Here is a 22,843-nt window from a genome sequence, read left to right on the forward strand (position 1 = left end):
GAAAACTCCTTACCTGTACCTGTGCTGATCCACTTTCCTGGATTCCCACTTTTACCCCTGCAGAGGGGAGACTCCGCCCTAGGCTGTGGAGCCAGGAAAGGAATGATGGGATATTCTGTTTATCTTGTCCTTTTATGGCCATTCTTTAGACGTCACAAGGGTCCCATTTTCCTAGCACTGAACTCCAGGGTCCTCCAGCTATTGTCCATGCTTTTACTAGACTCCTCAGGAGTCATCATAAAGAACACATGGTATTGTTTTCCTGGTTTTAAAATGTGTAAGTGATGCTCCAGTATATCCTTCTGCAACTTTTTCTGACTCAATGTTATCTTTGATACTTATATATGTTTATGAATGCAACTCTAGTTTCTTGGTTTGACTGCCCTGTAATAGTCTGTTATATGCATATGACACATTAGGATATATAGGTGGTATTTAACGCTGCTCAATGCACGGTGCTGTGTCTGGTTCCTGTGCATGTGTGTAAGAGCTTCATACATCCACCTCTTAATGGGGCTGTTGCTGAGCTGAAGGATATGGTTAGAAACATAGCAGATACTGCTTCAGTGGTATCCAGAGTTGGGATGATGCTTCCACCAGCAGTGAGTGTCTCTGGGTTCACGTTCATGCCATTGTCCCTTTCAGATTATGGCATCTGATGGACCCTTCATGCTCATATTGAGACACACAGAGTTCTCAGAGAAAAACAAAACCATTCAACAAACAGAGTGTGTTTTGCAACTTTCCAGAGCAATAAATGCCTGCTTAAAATTAATTGACTATTATTTTTAAATTATGTAAACAACAACAGTCATAGTAAGGAAAATTACGTGGAACAAATGCGAAATTGTCCACGGTGTTATCTGATCAGCACATTCATTCCATTTTTCATGCAATGCATGCTCATTAATTTGTAATTACTTGATGCCTTAACCATATTGAGTGATTTTATTAGTATATATTAATTGTACAAAATAATGGGTTTCATTATGACATTTCCATACAGGCATGCAAAACACTTTGATAACATTCACCTCCTCTGTTACTCATTTTATTCCTCTTTCGCCTCACAAATCCCCTTTACATTTATCTCCTTCCCAACCTCCTAGCCCCTAAACTCCACATGTGAGAGAAAACAGATGATACTCATCTCTATGTCACTTAAGGTAAAGGCCATTAGTTCCATTCATTTTCCTGCAAGTCACATGACTTTGCTCTTCCTTATGTCTAAATAGCACCCCACTGCCTGTGTATGCCATGTTAAACTGAAAGATTTTTTAACTAACTCACTAGAGCTTTATCTTATCCTGTCTGTGTATTTCCAAAATAGATTTATATATACTTTTTCGGACCTTTATTCCAAAGGGTCTGAGTTAGACTACAGTTAATAAGAACACACAGAACAAGTTTCTGGGTCAGACCCGGTTTCTTTTAGAAACTGTTTTTGCTGCGTTGTAATTCATAAGAACAGATCTGTTGCCATGTTCACATGCTGACAGGGTGTCTTTTGCAGCAAAACCCAAGTACGCACAAAGCAAAGCACACTAAAATAGAAAACAAGTGTTCCCAGCGTGAGCGAGCGGTTCATAAAGCAGCCCTCTCTCTTCTTCTTTGTTATGAATGTGTTGCTTTGTAAATGCCCTGGTAAAGAAAAAACCCACAGAGGGGGTTGTTGATGCTGGATGTATTCTCTGGGTCCTACTAGAACCCAAACTGCTGATTTATAGTTGTATAAACAGGGAAAAGGCAACCCTAGGACATTCAATTACAAATGGTTTTACTCAAGGGTCTAATTTGAGACGTAGATGTAACGACAGCTATGACAACAATCTTCTTTTGGCAGATCATCTTCCAAGCTGATCAAATGAATGAACGGGGCTGTCACAGGAAAGACTGCCACTTCTTCTTGCTCAGTGTCCCAGTCCTGCTGAGAGATGAAGCCCATTTCTATTTCCGAAGGTCTGCTCCTTGATGTCTATTCTGAAGAGCTCTCCCTCAGACTTCGGACTGAGAACTAAGTTTAGTTCTAGTTCCCACGCCTTGCTCTTTTAATAAATGATTGATACTTTGTGGCTGGGACCACCGCAGGGAGCCCCGTATGCCAGCGGGCACTCTTCTCTCCTGGGCGCTCATCTTGCATCCTCGCCATCTGCAAAACATGAAAAGCACACTGCTCTTAGTGTCCCGATATTGGCTAACAATGTTTCCTCCCAAGCTTACTCCCACAGGTACCAGGTGTAAAGCAAACGCAAATGAGTCTTTGCTATTTTCAACAGGCAAACTAAAAGTCTGACCTAGAGTGATGTGTCCATGGAGAATGATGTGACCTTTGGTAAAAATGAGTAACTCATAAGGACTGTGGACACGATTCTCTCTGGTCTACCCATGATTTGAAATTCCTTGCTTAGTGGCTTTAGCAGCTAGGATTCTTATATAGGCATTTGAATGAGGTGATGATTGTCTGTGATATCAAGCTCTGCTCAGAATTCCTGTGGCCTTTTCACAGCATTCATTTACAGGACAACATTCCTCCTCCTCACCCCCACCCACTCCGCTCCTGACTTCGCACAAGTAAGCTTCTGATTGCTGATACCATCACCAACTACCCTTCAGGGGCGGCTGTTGAGCAATGGAGCTGCTTTAACCACGTACTCCATGAGGACCTGGGGTGTGCATCCTTCCCCTACAACAGCTCTTGATCCATCCATCAGGGATTTGGGAGGAAGACCCAACTTCCAGCCTGCCTCCTAACTCAGATGCCTGATTCCCGGCCAGGCCAAGGCCTTGGCTGCCCTCTATGGGCCTGTGCTGACATGGCGCCTCTTTTGGTTTCCATGCCTTCCCTGGGATACTTCCTCCACTGCTTGATGGATTTACCCATGACTATTTCGTGAACAGATCTTACAAACATGAGTTCTCAACTCAGGGAGAGCTTCACCTGAAGATGGCTTGAGAATTTCCACTAAGTACCTCTTTCCAGGGGAAAATCATGTCCTTCTTGCCCTGCACCTTGGAAAGTTAACATCTAATTTTTTTTTTCTTAAAAAAATTGAAAGTATGCAATTGCAACATGCTGTAAAAGCTGACATTTAAAATTAAAGCCTCCATGGGGGCTGGAGAGATGACTCATAAGGGGAAAGACAAGCCCAATGGCTTGAGGTCAATCCCTGGAATCCACATTTAGAAGCCTGATATGGTAGCATGCATTTGGAACCCCAGCATTGCCTAAGCCCAAATGCTTGCAGGCAAAGCCAACTTAGAGTATGTACTCCTCCTCAAAACAAGGTGAAGAGAGAGAAGAGGCTGGGTTCTCTGACCTCTACACAGTCCCCCTACACATTCATAGACATACGCATCATACAGACTCAGGCATACAACAATAACACAGTCTAAAATGACACTTCCACATTTCGTTTCTTTTTATTTTTTCAGACAGGGTTGCACGTAGCCCAGGCTGGCCATGAGCTTCTAATCCTGCCTAGGCCTCCTGAGTGCTTGGACCCCAAACATATGCCATCACTCCTGGATGTGTTTCTCTTTCAGCTTTTCCAACAAAATCAAAATATCATAGTAGTTTGATATCAGTTATCCATTATATAAAATATGTTTAAGTCAGATAATTTATAGTGTTCATGTCTCTCCTTAAAGTTCTACTTCCATTCCAGTTCCAGCATATAATTTCATGCCAACTGTAAAAAGATTTACGTGCTCAAAACTCTTTAATTATTTCTCTGATCATACTTTTCTGTTTGGGGAAAATGTGTATGTGTGTGTGTGTGTGTGTGTGTGTGTGTGTGTGTGTATGTGTGTGTGTGTATGTGTGTGTGTGTGTGTTTATTTCCTATGTCTATACAACTAGGTATTTAATTTTTGTCTAGATGGGATATTATTAGAATTTGTCACCACATCCTATATATGTAAACTTTGATCATTTTAACAGGGAAAAAGTAAACATTTTATTGGAAATTTATTTATTAATTATATGAATAATTTTATATTATTTTCACTTCTGGCTTGACCATTTCTACTCAATCACCAAAGCTTCCTAGGAAGATCTTATATCTGGACCAAAGCACCATAATCAGATGCAGGATGGTTGAGAAACATGCCATACTTTGTGGGGGGGGGGGTGAGGGTGGGGCCAGAGAATTTATAAGACATGAAAGAGAGAAGGCCTCCAAGATTTCTCTCACACACAAGTAGATCCTCTTTAAGGCTAGCTTTCTAGAGGGCCACACTCTGGCAGTCTCTGTGTGTCTCCAGCAGAGACGCTGGTGTATGTACCCCAGAAGGGAAAACCCGGCCTTGCCCAAGCTCCTCATTAGCAGTGGTGGAGGGCCCCAGCAGTCAGGTGAACTGTAGCGATCAAGAGCTAGGTCAGCAACCGAATCCAAGCTGGCACCTGGGGCCCCTCGTTCCCTGTCTGGTATGCTTTCCACCACAGCCATCAGCTCCAAGTCCCTCATCAAACTGCAGAGAGCTGGCACCCATTGGCTTTTCTCTCTTGGCCACATGTGCTTGAAGCACACCACATTCATTCAGTGCTCACACCACATTCATTCAGTGCTCACACCACATTCATTCAGTGCTCACACCACATTCATTCAGTGCTTGCATTAGCCTCTGACATAAGCTCTATTACTGTCTTCATTTGCAGCTGAGGAAAGGGAGGCTCAGAGAGGCAAAGAGACACATCCAACCTCAGATGTTCAGCGATTGTGGAACTTGGGGCACAAAACCCTAGCTCTGCAAGGTGATTCCTCACACAGTGTTCTGTGGCAGCACTGATCTGACCAGAGCTGTCCTCAGACTCAGTGACTACCAACCCAGTAAAAGACAATGGAAACTCCTGCAAACATGGACCACTTGCCAGTGATTTCCCAAAGCCTGAGGTTTCACACACTGTAAATATCTAGTGGAAGGACTCCCACTAAAGAAGGCTGAATCGGGCTCAGAATCTGCAACACTAGGTCGGTGGGTGGGTTCTCAAACAGCAGCCTATGGGAGAATCTCTTGCAGGTTCTCATCGCCAGATTCGTGGCAGTGTTTTGCAAACTTCACTTGAATCACCCGGGGAACTTGGTAAATAATGCCAACTCTGTGTCTCACCTTCAGATAATGATTTCACTGGTGTGGGGTGTGCTTTTGTTCTCAATTAGAGAACAAATAGTGCTGTTATATAAACCCTAGTAGGTGATTTTGGTGAATACATTCTGTTAGATATATACAAATATGCATGTATGTCTGTGTGTTATGTGTGTTTTATATATGTTATATATAATATATAGATTATGTGTGTTGTGTTTTTATATATAACGTATATCTTATATATTATAACTATATCCTGATGTAGTTTGCATATGCATATGAGATCTATTGGGTTTATACAGTTATCTTAGTTAGGGTTTCTATTGCTATAATAATACACCATTAGCAAAAACAACTTGGAGAGAAAAGGATTTTTCATCTTACACGTCCGGGTAATAGTCCATCACTAAGGGAAAACAGAGCAGGAATCTGGAGACAAGAACTAAATCTGAGGCCATGAAGAAGTACTGCTTACTGGCTTGTTCCTTGTGGCTTCCTCTGCCTGCTTTTCTCATAGCAGCCAAGACCACTTGCCCAGGGTTGGCACCGCCTACAATGGACTGGGCTCCCCCTGTCAATCATTAATTAAGAAAATGCCCCCATAGGTCTACCTACATGCCAATCTGGCGGGGGCATTTTCTTAATCGAGGTTCTCTCTTTCCAAATCAATCTGGCCTATGTCAAGTTGAAATGAAGAACTATCCAGTAAAACAATGTAGAAAAATACAGAGTCATTTTTCCAACTTCAGTGTGATCCATAAATATTTAGTATAAGATAATTTCCCACAAGGTGCTGGAGCTCAGCAGGACTCTGGGTTGCTGCCCTGGAGTCCTCTATAGATCCTTGTTCTCCACTCCTCACTTTCTCTTTAGCCGCAGATCCATAACTGCCTCACCCCCACCTTGTAAAGAAGCTGCCCTTGGCCTTCGCATAGATCTCAGAATCACAACAGCCTCATCCTCTCCGGACACTGCTGAAATCATGGCTCAGCAAGTAGGCAATATCTCAAAGCAGGAAAGCCTGGGCTACAAAGGCAGACCTGGAGCGTTCAGAGTCAGGAAGCTCCTCACCTGCCCAGGGGTGCAGCTCCTGCCTTCTTGGAAGGCTGTGCTTCTTGATTATCCCACCCCCACCCCCACCCTGGTTCCCTGACTCCACATCAAGCCTTCAGAAGTACTCTCTTCTCTGGTTGTTCTGAACACAAACAGCTCCCTTTCTGCTTCAGGAGATTGTCTCTCCCTCACCCTTTTATCTCGGGGACTCCCTGTATTCCTGGACAAACAGCACTTTGTCTCTCTCTATCATTTCTCCTTGCCTCCATGTTTTCAACCCCCAGGGGAAAAGACCAGCCAGGCAAAAGTACTTCAAGGTCTTCAATGACAATGACATGGAGGTTACCTTGTTTGTCATTCGCTGGAGCTGCAGCTTCTTCCAAATGTGGCTCTTCCTTGTCATTCACCATCAGTTCTCCAGAGGAGAAGAGCGCGTACAACTTCTGGATCAAATCAGCAGTGATCCCCGAATCGTTACTATGATTGTCCCCTAGTACAAAGAAATGCTGCTCCTGGGGATGGGAGTCTCCAAACAGCTCACTGTCTCCTGCCTCGATTTTGTATACCTCTGGGATGAGGCTGGAGTGAAGGACAAAGGGGATTAAGGTGGTTAGCCGCGTCCATTGTAAGACTGAATGCAAATACAGCCATATACCAGAACAGAAATCCATCTTATGCACGTGATAAGAATAGTCCTAATGTGGTTTGTGCATGGAATTTGATACAGGGACAATTTTCTAATATTCCAAAGGAAAATTAAACACATATTTGTCTCAGAGGTTTAAGATTCCAAACCAATGCTGTTTTCATTACTAAAACTTTATTGGGGACTCACAGTTTCACTTTGCAAAGTCAGAATCCTTCCTACAGCCCTGACATGTGCTTTTCTGAAAGGCAGGTGTTTTCTTTGTTATGTTTTCCATCCAGCCTTTCATATTGTGAGCTTTACTTTGGCACTAGCCAATATGAGTTGCATTATTTATTAATATGAGGTAGTTTTGATAAAAGCAACAGATATGGTCGCTTATAATATAAAATACAGTTCCTTATAATATAGACCATGCTCTATCTTCTGCTAACTGGTGATATCATCACCAGCACAACAATCAACATCCCCTTGCACAGCCCAACTTTTGCATCCTGAAAATGAAAATGTCATTCACTTCACATTCTTAAGGGCTCTTTCCTGGGCCGTACTCCCCACATCTGAGATTTCTTAACTCACAGTAAACTGTCTTCTGTGCCAGCCTTCTCTGTGCTGGGGAAGGTGGTGTTAGCACACTTGGCTTGCAGGTCTGTGGTAGGGTATTTGTTGATAGCACCTGGAGACAGAGTGGAATTCTTAGTCCAGTGTTTACCTTCCCACATAATGACTACCATCCAAAGCTAGGTCATCTTTTACTGGAGATGTGAATCTTTTCAAAAACAAATTAATCTTCTCAGGAACTTAGCGAAGTCCAAACAAAGCCTGGCATTGAAAGACCTTGTTCTTGCCAAATCAATGAGATACAGCAATAATTGAATTAAAAGTTCCCACACTCTGTGATACAACTTCAAGGACATCTCTGAATTCCCATCTATCTATTTCTCCCTCACCCCACACCCCAGAAATGGGGGCTCTTCCTAATAGGTTCTGTTGACTATTGTGACTATTGACATTGTCTACCCTATTTCTACCTTGGGGTTGAGAGAAGATGTTGTTTTTGATTCACTGTAAATATATTGCCTAAATTCCAGGATTCCTAACTCTAAGGTGAGTCCTGGGATTGCATGTGTCCCAGAACCCATAATATCCTGGAAAAACCTAGCAAGCTCCCAGCCACAGAAGACAACCACACAGTGTGGCTTTTGCTCTCTCTCGATTGCCAGCACAGGCCAGGACATGTTCAATGGTCTAAGAACTCGGGCTATTCCATACCTCTGCCTAAAATTACAATACTGAGGGTAGAAACTGAGGCAGCTACTGTCGGAGTGCCACAGTGGAAAGACACCTTACAATTCTCTATGTAGTTGTGCTTAAGTTAGAATTCTTGAACAGAGGCTCCAGAAAATATCTGTGCCCATGAATCATAAGAATTCAAGTCAGAATCGAGAATGGTTAATAATGACAAGGTAGACCAGATGTCCTTGGAGAAGGTGGAGGGGTATTGGCAGTGGGGGTTTTATTTATTACAATAACATACTTTGTTAAAGGTTAAGTAACTAAAATATAGTTTAATAGAAAAGATCATAGTCCTAAGGCCAGAATGTATGAGGTTGATTCTAGAATTTACCAGGCATTAATTATGAGCTTTTGAACAATTTATGTAATGTATCTAAACCTTACTTTTTACTTTATAGAAAAGGAATCTGAATTCTTCCCTTCAAAGGCTATGCTGCAGATGAACTGATGTAGCCATTCAGAGAACCAAACACAGTCAATGCTTGGAAGTCAGGTTGAAGGGAAACATTTCACCTACTTGGGGGCCTCCTGTCTGGGACTTTGACAGCAGCAAGGCCCAAAGTCAACAGGACTTTTATCTGAGATTCTCCTATTGCCTCCCGTTTGCACCCAGCACTCTCTACTCAAATGAGATGCATTTGACTACACAGGCTGATTAACTGCATGCAGAGACATCAACATGGCAATAAGGGGGAGAAGCTTGAGAGACTTACGTCTGATTGAATGAACAAAGGGCTTGACAAACTTAATGATATAGTCCAAATCTGGCTTGTGTATCCGGCCAAGCTGCACCAAGTGATGATCCAGGGGCTGGCTCGCTAATTCTTCTAACTCCATGTCATTATGTACAGGACCAAAGGAAAATACAAAGATGGAGTAGCCTTGGCACTTGGCTCTCAGAGATGCATTCCTTAAGACTTCTTTGTCTAAAGAACTGGTTTCACCCGCAGATATTATAAAGATAACTTTGTTTTTCCTCAGATTGGGGGTCCCTACAAAGACATTGTCAATTGTCCACTGAAGGGCGTGGCCGATAAAAACATCTCCATTGAGCTGCTTAAGAGACTCTTGGAGATGGTGCTTCATTTGGTGTACACTGTGATAAGTGACCAAATCAAATTCCAGGTAGACTGGGCATTCCTCAGAGTTTGGCAGGTAGCCTGGAGGAGAGTAGGTCAGGACAGCCACTCTGTCTCCTAAGACAGAGGTCAGTGGATCTGGGGCGATGTAAAAGTAATCCAGTACTGAAGTTATAAGAGCTCTCACTTCCTTAAACAAATCATTTCCTACTCTCTGAGAAGCATCTATGAGGAAAGCCACATCCATGTAATATTCTTGAAGAGAAGCATCCTCAGGCTCATCAGCAAGACCCAGTTCTTTTCTGCCATGATTTTCATGTTCTGCAACAGAATAGTTGAGTCACTCATAGTGAAAGGGTTAACTTGAAACTCTAAGACATAAATACAAATATATGGCATGGGGTGTCACTATTCTTCATTCCCATATCATGGCAGAAATCACTAGTCAATGCCATAGTAGATATCACTAATCAATCTCAGTACTTGTTCCTAGATACATTCTTCAAATCTGTCTTCACTTAGTGCAGAGAGTTGTTTCCATTTGAAATAGTTGTCTCAGATTTTTGTAAAATGACTGATTTGACCCCAAATATCTTAATGCAAGAGAGAAATACATGCCTATTTTAATGCTCCCACATAGTTACTGATCCTATAGCACACATGCACATCTACTGAATATTTAATTACAAGAAGTGACCACAAAAGAAAGTACAGATGTCAAAGTTACAACTCATGGGTTTTGGTATCAGAGTGATCTGATTTGAAAGAATGAGTTGGTAAATAGTATTTCCTCTTTAATTCCCTAGAAATGTTTGTATAGAATTGGTCAATTCATGGCTGGGTAGTGGTCCCACACCTTTAATCCCAGCCCTTGGGAGGCAGAGCCAAGTGGATCTCTATGAATTTGAGGCCAGCCTGGTCTACAAAGTGAGATCCAGGACAGGCACCAAAACTACACAGAGAAACCCTCTCTTAAAACAAAACAAACAAACAAACAAAACCAGCAATAAAGAATTGATATTCATCATTCCTCAGAAGTTTTGTTGAATTTATGGTGAATTCATGCGAACATTTCAAGTAGAAATTCAGTCATTTTGACAAGCTAGTTAGGTTATTTCTTCTTGAATGAACTGTGGTGATTTTCATATTGTAAGAAATTTGTGTCCAATTTAAATGCAAAAGCGCCTTATTACATTCCCTTGTTACCATTTTGATGGCTGTAGATGGAAGATGCCTCCTCTCTCTGTGCTACCACTGGCTATTTGTGTCCACTTTCCCTGGTGAGTCTGATTACAGCTTTATCAATTTTATTGATCTCAGAGATCTGACTCTTGGCTTTATTGATTTTTCTTATTTCTTGTTCATTAAGTCCTTAAATGTTATCGCTTTCTTCTGCTCACTCTGGGATTGCTGGTCTGTCAGTTTTTGGCTTCTGAAGATGGAAATCAAGGTCATTGATTTGAAGCCATTCATTTTTTTTATACCAGTATAAGTGTTTAATGTCAGAATCCCTTCATAATCACGCTCTAGTGGAGTCTCAACCATTCTGGAATTTTGATTTCATTTTCACTCCTTCCAAAATGCTTTCTAATTTCTTTATCTATTTCCTCTTTGGCTATGGATTATTTTTAAGTGTTTTATTTATTTTACAAAGGTTTGGGGATTTTCCCAAAGATCTTTCTGCTGATTATTTTTACTTTGGTTCTACTTGGGTCAAAAAATATACTTGCTATGACTGGAATCCTTCGAATTCTTGAGCATTGTTTTATAGCCCACAGTATTGTCTGTTTTGGCAAGTATTTCAGGAGCACTTAAAAAGAATTGCGCACTCTGATCTTGGGTGTAAGTGCCAAGTAGGTTACATTCGCTGATAATTTTGCTTAAAAAATGTGCCTCTCTTCTATTTTTTCCACCAGATATTGGGAGAGAATATAGACACTCACTGATTTTTCATTACAATTTTCTGAGCTCTTCTTCATTTTGAGTCATTTCCATCGATATATTTCAAGTGCACTGCTATTTTTCCTTCCGTCAAATCCTGGCCCCCCTCTCTGGCACACTGTTCTTGCCATCCCCGTGGTTTGCATCTCTGCAAACACTGTTGAGCGCCAGAGGCACGGCTCAGTGGGTAAAAGCTCCTGGGCTGCTGGTGTGAGGATCTGAGTTTGCACCTCAGCACCCAGGGAAAAAGTTGGGCATGGCGGCACCGGTAACCCCAGCACTGTGGGGTGCAGAGACAGGAAGAACTCTGGAGCTCACTGGCTGCCAGCCTCGCTCCATCAGTGAGAGACCCTGAAAGGAGTAAGGCGAAGAGTGGTTGAGCAGGACATCAAATGTCCTCCTCCGTAAGCGTGTGACCACATATATGAATGCGCACACATACACAGCACAGACACACATACACACATACACCACATACAACACAACCCCACACACCACACATGTACCACACACCCAATATATACACACACACCACACACACACATACACCACACACTATACACATACAGCACACACCACACAACTCCACACCACACACACACACACACACCACATATACCACACACATACACCACACACTACACAACCCCCACACACCACACATGTACCACACACCCAATATATACACACACACCACACACACACCACACACATACACACCACAGACACACACCACACACATACACCACACACATATACCACAAACATACACCACACACACACCACACACATACACACCCAATATATACACACACACCACACACACACCACACACATACACACCACAGACACACACCACACACATACACCACACACATACATCATACATACACACCACACACACACACCACACACACACCACACTCCATACTCTGGTGAGTAGCGCGGGAAGAGCATCTAGAGATCTCTGGAGTTCTCTCTGTGCAGCTCTTCCTCTGTCCTGTGAACCTTCTCTTGGTCTCCCTGGACTCTCAGCTCCGTCTCCTCATCTCTGAGCTCACTCAGCTCTGCTGAAATTCCTCCCACCTCACCACGGCCTGGAAGCTCTCAAGCCAGGAAACTGGAGTAACTGCTGCTCACTCCTTTGTTTTAATCCCCCTGTGTCGTCGTCGACGCTCGTGTCCTGGAGTCCACTGTTTAACCATCTGTGTGGGCGTTTTTATTTTTCCTGTTGGTTGCATTGGATCTGGTCCCTCTATTGTCCTGAGGAGGTCCTCCTGTTATGAAAACCTGATCATCTTGTGGGGGGTGGGGGATCACTTCTTCTCCCAGAGTATGAAGAGCTGGTCACACGTCTACCAGGTTCTTAGCACATTTACACTAACCAACAGGATTTTTCACTTTGAGGGATTGTTGGAAATGTACAGGCCTCCCATCCCCACCAGGATCCCAGTGTGAAGTTCTCGCTGGGCTTTGGGTCCAGACGGAAGTCCTGGTTAAACTGCTAAGCAGCAGACAACGTGTGTGTGTTGTGATACCCTTCACTGCCAGAGCTCCATAGTGCACATCACCACAGAACACGTCACCACAGTGCACATCCCCACAGTGCACATCACCACAGTGCACAGCACCACAGTGCACATCACCACAATGCACATCACCACAGTGCATATCACCACAGGGCACATCACCACAGTGCACATCACCACAGTGCACATCACCACAATGCACATCACCACAGTGCATATCACCACAGGGCACATCACCACAGTGCACATCATCACAGTGCATATCACCACAGGACACATCACCACAGTGCACATCACCACAGTGCACATCACCACAGTGCACATCACCACAGTGCACATCACCACAGTGCACATCACCACAGGACACATCACCACAGTGCACATCACCACAGTGCACATCACCACAGTGCACATCACCACAGTGCACATCACCACAGTGCACATCACCACAGTGTACATCACCACAGTGCACATCACCACAGTGCACATCACCACAGTGCACATCACCACAGTGCACATCACCACAGTGCACATCACCACAATGCACATCACCACAGTGCATATCACCACAGTGCACATCACCACAGGGCACAGCACCACAGGGCACAGAACCACAGTGCACATCATGTGTTATCAGCAGAGGCTCTGTTTTCCAACCCCAGTTTTTCAGTTTGGTGAAAGGACCAACCAGCACACTTTTATAAACAGAGGACGCGATTTCATACATGCTGTGGTAGAGGAGGACGCCTAGAAATATTGCTATTTTGGTCCTAGTTTTCTTTTTATAAATGAACTAAAATCTCATTTTCTCCCAAGTACCTAGCAAAAAATTCCTTTTCTAAAGAGGCACAAACCACCTACCAAAAACTCTAAAAATAGGTTTCTTCTGTACTTAGAAGACTTTCGTGGAAATCAAAGAAACTAAGTATAGATGACTTATATATATATATCATATATATAAACTTGGAAACTAAAATTTAGCCCAACGCAAGGTATGATTGTTCTATTTTGAGTCTAAATTCACGTTATTTGGGGAGACTTGAGCTTTAAAGTTATTTCTCCTTTCAGAAACCCTGGCAGAAGCTTAAATAAAACCTGCACAGCAGCTCACAGCAATGCTCTACGTTCTCTCAAATGTCGGCGGAACTGGATTCTCGCCTTCGGCTCTGTGGTTCGTTAGTTCTGTGGTTCGGTTGGTTGAAGGGGCAGAGGAGGGGGGAGCTGGCTCACCATCACGCCCAAGACTTGGATGGAATGGATGAGACACAGTCAGATTTCCAAGGAAGTCCCCCCACCCCCAGAGAGACCAGCCTAACTTCAGCCAAGCATGTCCACCCCAGAGCCAAGTGTCAGGGGAGTAGGTGTGGAAGGGAAATTTAGGGAGAAAGGAGTAGCTTCATGCATGAGTCCTTTGGACTAGATCATGACACTTGTGGGGAATCTCAAGACTTTTGTGAGTTATCTAGTGGGCTGTCTTGGAATTTAACCAGCTCCAAATTAGCCATGGGTTTTCCTTTTCTGTTTTCTTTTCTTTTTGTTTTTGTTGTTTGAGATAGGGTTCCTGTGTGTAGCCTTAGCTGTCCTGGCATTTGCTCTGTGTAGACCAGGTTGGCCTTGACCTCAGAGATCCGCCTACCTCTGCCTCCCAAGTGCTAGGATTAAAGGTGTGTACTACCACCTCCCAGCTTAGCCATGGGTTTTTCATAGGCTACGTGTACAGCTGAGGCTAATTTATGTATGGGGTTCTATTTATGTGAACAATATCTGATATTTTTCTTTTTAAAGATGTTTACCTTTGTGTGTGTGTGTCCATGTACACGTGCATGCCTAGTGCTCACAGAGGCCAGAAGAGGGTGGAGGATCCCCTGGAACTGGATGATTGTGAACTACCATGTGAGTGTTGAGAACCAAACCCAGGTCCTCTGGAAGAGCAGCAAGTACTTTTAACCACCTGGCCAGCCCTCGAGCCCTGGAGAGCTGCTATTTTTCAAGTTTGACATTTTCTCGACATTCAGTCCATCTGACTGACAATGCTTTCTTTTCTGTTTCTACTTCCTGGTACCAAATCAAGTATTCCAGGCACTTCAGGTCTGTTGTTCAGTTTACACAGGTGTCCTCTCTCATCAAATCTTCCTTTTGGCACAAGAATGGGAATTTTGTTACCCCCACACTCTCATTTCACACAGGAGCAGACTGAAGCTTGGAGATGGCCAGTGATTTAGCCAAGAAATAAAAGCCTATAAGAAGCAGAGGCAGGATCGAATCCCAGCTCTGCCTCAATGTCTGATCCTTCCAAAGAATGAGTCATCCTATAGGAGGTGGGTCAGAAAGAGTAACGCATGCACTAACCAGGTCAAGAAAGGCCCAGGGGCCTGAGCTGAGGAAAGTGTCTCCAGTCCATTAGTATTCCTCTGACAGAAGCCACAAGAGAACATTTTCTTCTAAAAGTAAATCATGATATCAATTAAATTTCTCTTCCTCCCCACCCAATGGGCATTGTAGAGCAGTGGGTACAGAGAGCTAAGAGTTTGAGTCTCAGCTGGGCAGTGGTGGCGCATGCCTTTAATCTCAGCACTTTGGAGGCAGAGGCAAGTAGATCTCTGTGAGTTCAAGGCCAGCCTGGTCTTAGAGTGAGTTCCAGAACAGCCATGCTACACAGAGAAACCCTGTCTTAAAAAAAAAAAAAAAAGTTTGAGTCTTATTTCTACCTGCTGTTAATTCAGTAACCCCAATTCTGCATGCCTCAGTTTCTCTATAAAATGCCATGCTAATACACTACAATCTCACAAGGTTTTGTGGGGGAGAGGGAATTGTTTCCAGAGTTCACAATCTATCCAAGGCACTACGCAAATTTTAGTCTTTATTCGGTAAATAAGAAAAATCCTAGGGCTACAAAAATTCTTCTTGTAATGGTAAATTCTGCAGAATTTCGATAAGGAAAAAAAAATGCAGCCTGGTGGCCTAACTGACACACAGATGCACTCCCACGGGCCCTCGGAATAACAGCTCTGCTGTGTTGGTGCCTGCTTATCTGCAGAGGGCTTGGCAGCTCTTTATGAACCGCTTCGTTCCACACTAGCAGCCCAGGCCTGTCCTCCCTTCTGTCTGGTGAGGTCACTGGTTAGGGTTCCAGGACCGGGAAGGCAGAGGAGCAGCACAGTGTGTGAGCAGCAGTGTGTGCGCATCGCCACATGCCAAGGAGAAACAGGAAACCTTAAAATTCCTCCTGCTTTTCCCAGTGGGAACCTCTTGTCTTTTTTTTCCTAAATAAGTAGAAATAACTGTTTAAAACAGATTTCATCCTTTTCCCTAAAGACAGGACAAATATTTCTTTTGGACTTAATTTTTCTAGGTGGCTCTTCGATGGTTAGAACATTGCGTATGAGCCACTTTGTGCTCTGAAACAAGAGTGAGCAGGAAGGACCGCCATACTGAGGAAATCCCTGCATCTTTGGAGAATCCCTATAGCCAAACCACCTGCAATCTTGCCCTTTAGTTTTAGTAATGGTATTCTGTGCTTTGTGTCCCTAAGTAGGTCTATTATAATCCAATTATAATTAAATTTAATTTAATTAAAAATTTAAATACCAGAATTGTACCACCAAAACTATTTGAAAATAACTCTCCAATATAATGATGAAATTTAACTTGTTTTCCAGTTTGGTGAATGAATGTAGTTCCTCCTTTGTAAATGAAAAAATGCCATCACCAACCACAAGGACACACTGGTAAAAGTCAGCTCTTTGGTGCAGATAATCAGAGGCTGATGTGACAACAGAGTGTCAGCTGATTAACATTCCAGGGATGGCTCCGAAGCCAATTCTGCCATCAAATACAGATTTCAGGATGAGCACATGTACATTCAAGTTGAATATGAGACAGCAAAGAATCAAAATCAAACTACATGTTCAAGAAGGGGTCAATAGCTAATATAATTGTTCAATGAAGGGGACATTATGAGAGTGTTTAGAAAAATCGGGATGTAGTTTATAGCAATATGGACAATAATAGTATGTTTTCACATAATAGTATGTGAAAAATAGGATACACAATTGAATAAAGCTATGAAAACCAATATGCCTATGGGAAAGACAAAGAATGTATTCAACACTGAAAAGAACTCAGTTTGATAAATTGTTTGAAGCTTTATGCTCAAATTGTATTACCACTCTATGGTGCCTTTGAGGATTTTTAAAGGAATAATATCCTGGAGTGACGGTGGGGACAGCAACAGACAGATGTAGATGCTGTAGGCCTCTACCCGTACCAGACACCAGAGTCACCCTTCAGTTGTGACAGTAAAAAAGGTCTCCAGAGATTGCAGCTAAATCCTCAGACCCCACATGGTGTAAGGAACACCAGCTCCTGAGAGTTGTCCTCTGACTTCCACAAGCATGATGGTTATTGCAACACACACATACACACGCACACACATATGCATGCACACTAAATAAACAAATAAATGTACAAAAATTTTAAATCCATTATTTGGGGGGCTCTCTAATGAGTTTGGCTCCTCAAACTAATGATTGAATAGGTCTAGGATGAACATTTACAGGATAAATTTCTAGTGCATTCCCAGGTGCCGCTGCCATGAGGAAGAACCCTCACTGTGAGAGTCCTTTGGACAGTTGGTCTCAAACTAGAGACCATATAGAAACCCATATGGCCCCATACCGTGGGACTGGGGATGAGCCTGGTGCAAGCCAGGGCAGGTAGAAGCAGCAGAGGGAGAGGCAGGGTGGCAAGACAGGCAGTAGTTGGGTGCCCTGTGGAAAAGGATGCTGTATATGAGCTGCCAGCCCACAGGGAACTACACGATTCTTTAACGGATAAGATTTCTGACTTCCCCTCAAACCTCTCCATTCAAGGACAGAAAAGTCAGCCATCAGCTGCAGGAATTGTATTATAATTGAGTAATAAACATGGCATATGGAGATGCTCATCAAAGTTATTAACTCATTTGTACCATGCATCTGGAACTTATCAAGGTTCATCTCTCAGTGACTAAAGGTTTAGAATCACAACTGCCTCTGAAGGACAGCACATCATACGGAAAGTTCTTAGCAGTTTTTGGCGACTGGCTACACAAGATTTGAGAGGGAAGGGAAGGAAGAGAAGGGAAGGGGAAAAGAGGGGAGGAGAGCAGAGGGGAGGGGAGGAGACAGAGAGACATAAAGAGAGACTGTGATTTGTGATTCAGACTTATTTATGGGATAAAGATACAAACATGTCATGCCCAGGTCTGAGGCACTATCCCCAGGCCATCACAACCTACCCAGTCCTCCGTGGGAATCCCCCGCATGCTTCAGAACTTTGGTGGAGTACTATTTACTTTTTATCTCCTGATGGAGATGTGAAAAGGTATTTCTTCAACCAAACTGAACCTCACCATGGCTGCAAGTGTCTAGATTATTCAGACATCTGGAAAGCCACATGAAAAGCCTTTCTTTCCTCCTGGATCGCTGTCATTATGTCAGTAATGATGGCTGTAATGAAGTCCCCCTCTCCCGCTCTCATCTGCTTTCCCTGATCCATTTCCAAGACTTGGAAATGTTCACCTCTAACAAAGCCATCACGAGTGACAATTTCCCACTCTAACACACTGCCAAAATGCATTTTACTCTTGTTTATAAGCCAGATGAGAATGGGTTCCTATGCCTTGAGGACAATTGTAATCCCCACACCATTAAATGAACAAACAAAATCAACAACATCCATTAAAAAGAGCAGGAATCTAATTCTATTGTTCAGGCTATGCCTACATGAGAGTTTAAAATTGTTTTAATGAAATCACATACAGGCTTAATGCATAGACGTCACAGTGACACATGTCCATGTTTACTGTGTCTCTTCCTTTTAAAGCTAACACATCTTATTTTTCAACTAATAATTGATTGACTTTTAAATTCCTCACTGTAGATTTTACTAAAGCTAGTTTGGCTGTTTTAAAAATAAAGTTCAAATGCTTATATTTATGAAATACTTATGAGGATATGATTGTGAAATCCAAGGAAAGGAAGAGCAGTCCAAGAAGCTGCTAAGAATCAATACTATAGTGAGAAATTCACCCTTTTTTCTTTTTTCTTTGCATATTCCAGCCATGCATATGATACATTGGACACAAGACTTAAAATGCCAACATTCTGGCCAAATGATGATTTTGGAAGATTCTAGATGCATAGTTTGAATGGCTGAGTAGTCTGTTTGAAATTTCACATTTTTTTTAATTTTTAAATATGTATTTATTTTTCTTTTATGTGTGTGGGTATTTTGCTTGCATGTATGTCTGTGCATCATGTGTGTACAGTGTATGCAGATGCCAGAAGAGGGTATCCAATTCCCTGAAACTGGAATTACAGGTGGTTGTGAGCTGCCGTGTGGGTTCTGAGAATCAAACTCAGGTCCTCTGCAAAAGCAACACATGCTCCCTGCCACTGAGTCACCTCTCCAGCCCCTCACACTTTCAAATGAAAATACAGATATCTCTGTGTATCTTGTGTTTTATTACCTTATATACATCAGTTTGTTTTAAACTACTAAATCTGGACATGACAATATTGAGAGTAAGCTATGGGGGAGCCTCATACTCCATCATTTCTGGGTGTCTCAAAAATAAAACCCAAACCTTCTCATGTAAGCACAGATTCCGGGGCAAGTTTACAGGTGTTTTGATCTATTCTCTGCTCTGATATTCTCTATACTTTCTTGTTCTGTATCATACCAACCTTCTAAAATGTATACTCTAAAGGCTTCTTAAATTTCTTTAAGTGCATCATGGACATTTCTAAGAGCTTATGTCAATGATTCCCTTAGTAGTGCCTGTCATCCGCTACAACTTCTGTTGGAATACTAGTCACTGGACCCACCATCCTGAATTAGGAACAAAACTTGCTTCAGATACCAGCCTGAATTATTTAATTCTCTACTAGACAAGCCTCCAGACGACTTAAAATATTCCATCATTGGTTCGTGGTCTTACCGGAAGTGAGACTTGCCATTGCTTCAGATCCATGATCGTCTCCATAGTGAGTGACTAGCGTATGTGGCTCTAGCATTTGGTTTGGAATATAAACCAAATGGTCACCTCTATCATCCTCCAACATAAAAGATGAGTCTGTCCCAGCACTCAGCTCTTGGCCAAGAAGGCTGTTCTCGATTGCAGAAACCTCATGCAACTCGGTAGTCAATCTAGATGAAGACAAAGAAAGTTTTAGGCTGAGTCCAAATACGTTGGAAAGACACACATAAAATATCCAAATATTTTAATATGGTTCTTTAATTACTGATTAAAGGAGATGGGTGTGGTATCTCAATTTGGAAAGTGCTTGGTTTACAAGCATTAAGAGCTGAGTTTGATTCCCAAGAACCCACATGAAAAAGCTGATGGTGGTAGTGTCTGCTTGGAATCCAAGCACTAGGAGGGAAAGGTGTGTGGATTCCTGGGGCTCTCTGGCCAGGCAGCCCAGCCGACTCAGTGAGCTCCGTGGCAGAGAGAGACCCTGCCTCAAAACCAAACCAAAAACCGAGGTAGATGATGCCTGAGGAACAACAACCAAGGTTGTTGTCTGGCCCTACACACACACACACACACACACACACACACACACACACACACACACACACACACACATGTACACACACACATGTGAACATATATATGTACACACATATATACACAGAATAGAAAAGATTGGGTGGTAAAAAATTCTAAATTTCAATCATTCCTTTGGAATAAGCCAAGTCTGATTTGCATAGAGTTGTCAATAAATGATGAGGAAGTCATTCATCAATCAGTCACAGGAACAACCTTATTATACCCCAGACTGATACCAATTATCACAGAAAATGGATGTTTAATGGACAAAGTCCTGTTCTGAGAGAACAAGGTTACAAGGAGACTCTTGAAATGGGGCCAGCACTTATATTGACAGTTTAAGAGTTCTTCATGATATTTTAGAATTACATTTTTATTCAGATGATAACAGAAAACATATATAAGCATATTCTTGGTAATGTCATTTTAATTCAACATTTGTAGTTGTGTCTAATACTGGTATTTGGTATCCAGAGGTATTATTTAGGGGGCTGGAGAGATGACCTAGTGGTTAAGAACACTGACTGCTCTTCCAGAGTACCTGGGTTCAATTTCCAGCATCCACATGGCAGCTCACAACTGTCTGTAACTCCAATTTCAGGGGACCTGACACCCATGGCAAAACAGCAATGCACATAAAATAAAAATAAATAAATTTTTTTTAAAAAATAAGTATTATTTAGCTGTGTGTCAGAACAAATAGACATATGAAATAAGATTGCCACAGCCCATGAAGGCCCAATGACATCATGACACAGTGCACAGATGATGGTCTTGTACTTGTGTGTGGGGACCCGTGGTGTGAGCGTAGGCTGTCATGTAACAACGGGGGCCAACTGGGCCCAGGTGCATCTGCAGCATGTGCCAAATTTGGGTCTTCACAACTTCAGCTTTAGAAAAAATCATTCATCACATGAAATCAGCATGGGCCTGTTTTTGTCTGATTGTTTAGATTTGGTGTGTAAAGTTGTTTGGGTTTAATAGTTGGGTAAAAATCACAAGTGTCGTGGTATGTACAGTGAGGCTTGTGTTTGTACATGCTCAAGTAACAACGTAAATGTCTGCAGCCCTTTTCAAAAGAGTCTGTGGCTTATCCAATGGGAACCACTCTACCTGACATTAGTGTTATCTTCTCTAGGGGTTGGCTGTTGTACATGCCCTTGCTAAACTACCAAAGAAATGGAACCTGACATTAGAGGAGTATGCACTTGCATGGAGACTGGTTGCTTCTCATACCTAGAAGAAGCCATATCTTCTCTGAGAAGCTGCCTTGTTTAAGGCAATCTGAAATAAGGGAGTAATTAACTATGGGCCAAGACCAGCTAGAGTGAGGGATCCAAGCTCAGTGAAGCTCCAGCTAAAATCAGCTAAGGGCTATTCTCACAGTATCCCATGGGCTAGATTCAGACAATTAATTGTTGTATTTTTACTGTAGATAAATACTAGTGAAAGCTGTTGGCACGTGCTGTTGTATTGAAGTCTTCTGTGATCCGGATGCTTTGAGGTTGGAACAAGGACTCAGAGGCAGACCCAGACTTAGTGAGGTGAGACACTGGGCTGAGCTGCCAGAGTGCCTTAGCAGAGGTATAAAAGACACAAAAAGAGCACTGTCTGTTGATGGTTTTGAGATGACATGGTCTTTCTATGTAGCCCAGAATGGCCTTGAACTCACCATTCTCCTGCCTCTGCTTCCAGAGAACTGGGGTTCCAGGGGTGTAACACCATACCCAGCTAAGGTCATAGATTTTGAGCAGGGTGTGGGGTAAATATCAGTTTCCAAGAGGGAACTGTTTAATCAGGACCATGAAGTGTTAGTGGGACCTTACGAAAAGGAATGGGATCCCAGGCAGCTGACCAGAAACCAGGAAGGTGACAGGGCAAGGTTCACACAAGGTACACGCCAGTCCAGTGCAACTAGAATTCAGACACTCAGGAAGGGAGGCTCTGGGTGGTGAGGCTGAGGATACTCTGTGAGGTTTGTTGTTGCTGTTGCTGTTGTTGTTTCAGGGGTAAAGTTTATCAGACCCTCCTGAGGAAGCCATGCCTTTAAATGCAAAATTTAATGAAATTCATATGTTATTAAAACAAAAAACAAACAACAACAACAAAAAAAAAAACATCAGACTGGAAAGCATGCTTGACACACGGTTGATGCAGTGGAAAGTGGAATCCATGAAGAGCCTTTACCTCAGAGACCTTGTGAGCTTCCTTTGCCTAACAGCCTGCCATGGCCGGTTACACACCCACCAGTCAATTACCAAGCACTTGTAAACAGAAGCGCTCTGCTACCCACCGGAGGCTGCTGAGCAGCACATCTCCCCTCTCTACACCGAGACGCCTGCAGTCACCCTCCAGCATCGGCGGTGGGTACTGATTGAATCCACCTGTGGCGAGAACAAAGGCAGAGTTTGATTTCAAAACTAGAAATTGGGTTTTCTGGGCGATGAGAACCCCAACAGGAATCCTCTCAAAGCAATAAATGTTAGCGACACATTTCAAGAGAATTTGGCTGCAGTAAAGATGGAAAACTCTAGAAACGGCACTCATAACTTGGCCTCTGAGGGTTTCAGCAGCCAAGGATTTACTAGGATCACGGGAAAGTGCTCAAGGTGTT

General features: G+C 42.8%; 1 protein-coding gene across 1 annotated transcript in view; it reads right to left on the reverse strand.

The window, feature by feature from the left end:
- Positions 1–1,407: 1,407 nt before the first annotated feature.
- Col6a5 (collagen type VI alpha 5 chain) overlaps positions 1,408–22,843 on the reverse strand; it is a 98,991-nt gene continuing 77,555 nt past the window's right edge. The window contains exons 35-40 of the mRNA XM_028869882.2: positions 22,523–22,613; positions 19,615–19,823; positions 8,797–9,483; positions 7,367–7,463; positions 6,488–6,720; positions 1,408–2,149 (exon numbers count right to left, since the gene is read on the reverse strand). Of these exons, the coding sequence (XP_028725715.1) occupies positions 2,130–2,149; positions 6,488–6,720; positions 7,367–7,463; positions 8,797–9,483; positions 19,615–19,823; positions 22,523–22,613 (1,337 nt within the window). The 3' untranslated portion in view covers positions 1,408–2,129. The remainder of the gene's footprint in view (positions 2,150–6,487; positions 6,721–7,366; positions 7,464–8,796; positions 9,484–19,614; positions 19,824–22,522; positions 22,614–22,843) is intronic.

This window comes from Peromyscus leucopus, chromosome 7 (genome assembly GCF_004664715.2).
Source record: "Peromyscus leucopus breed LL Stock chromosome 7, UCI_PerLeu_2.1, whole genome shotgun sequence".
NCBI lineage: Eukaryota > Metazoa > Chordata > Mammalia > Rodentia > Cricetidae > Peromyscus > Peromyscus leucopus.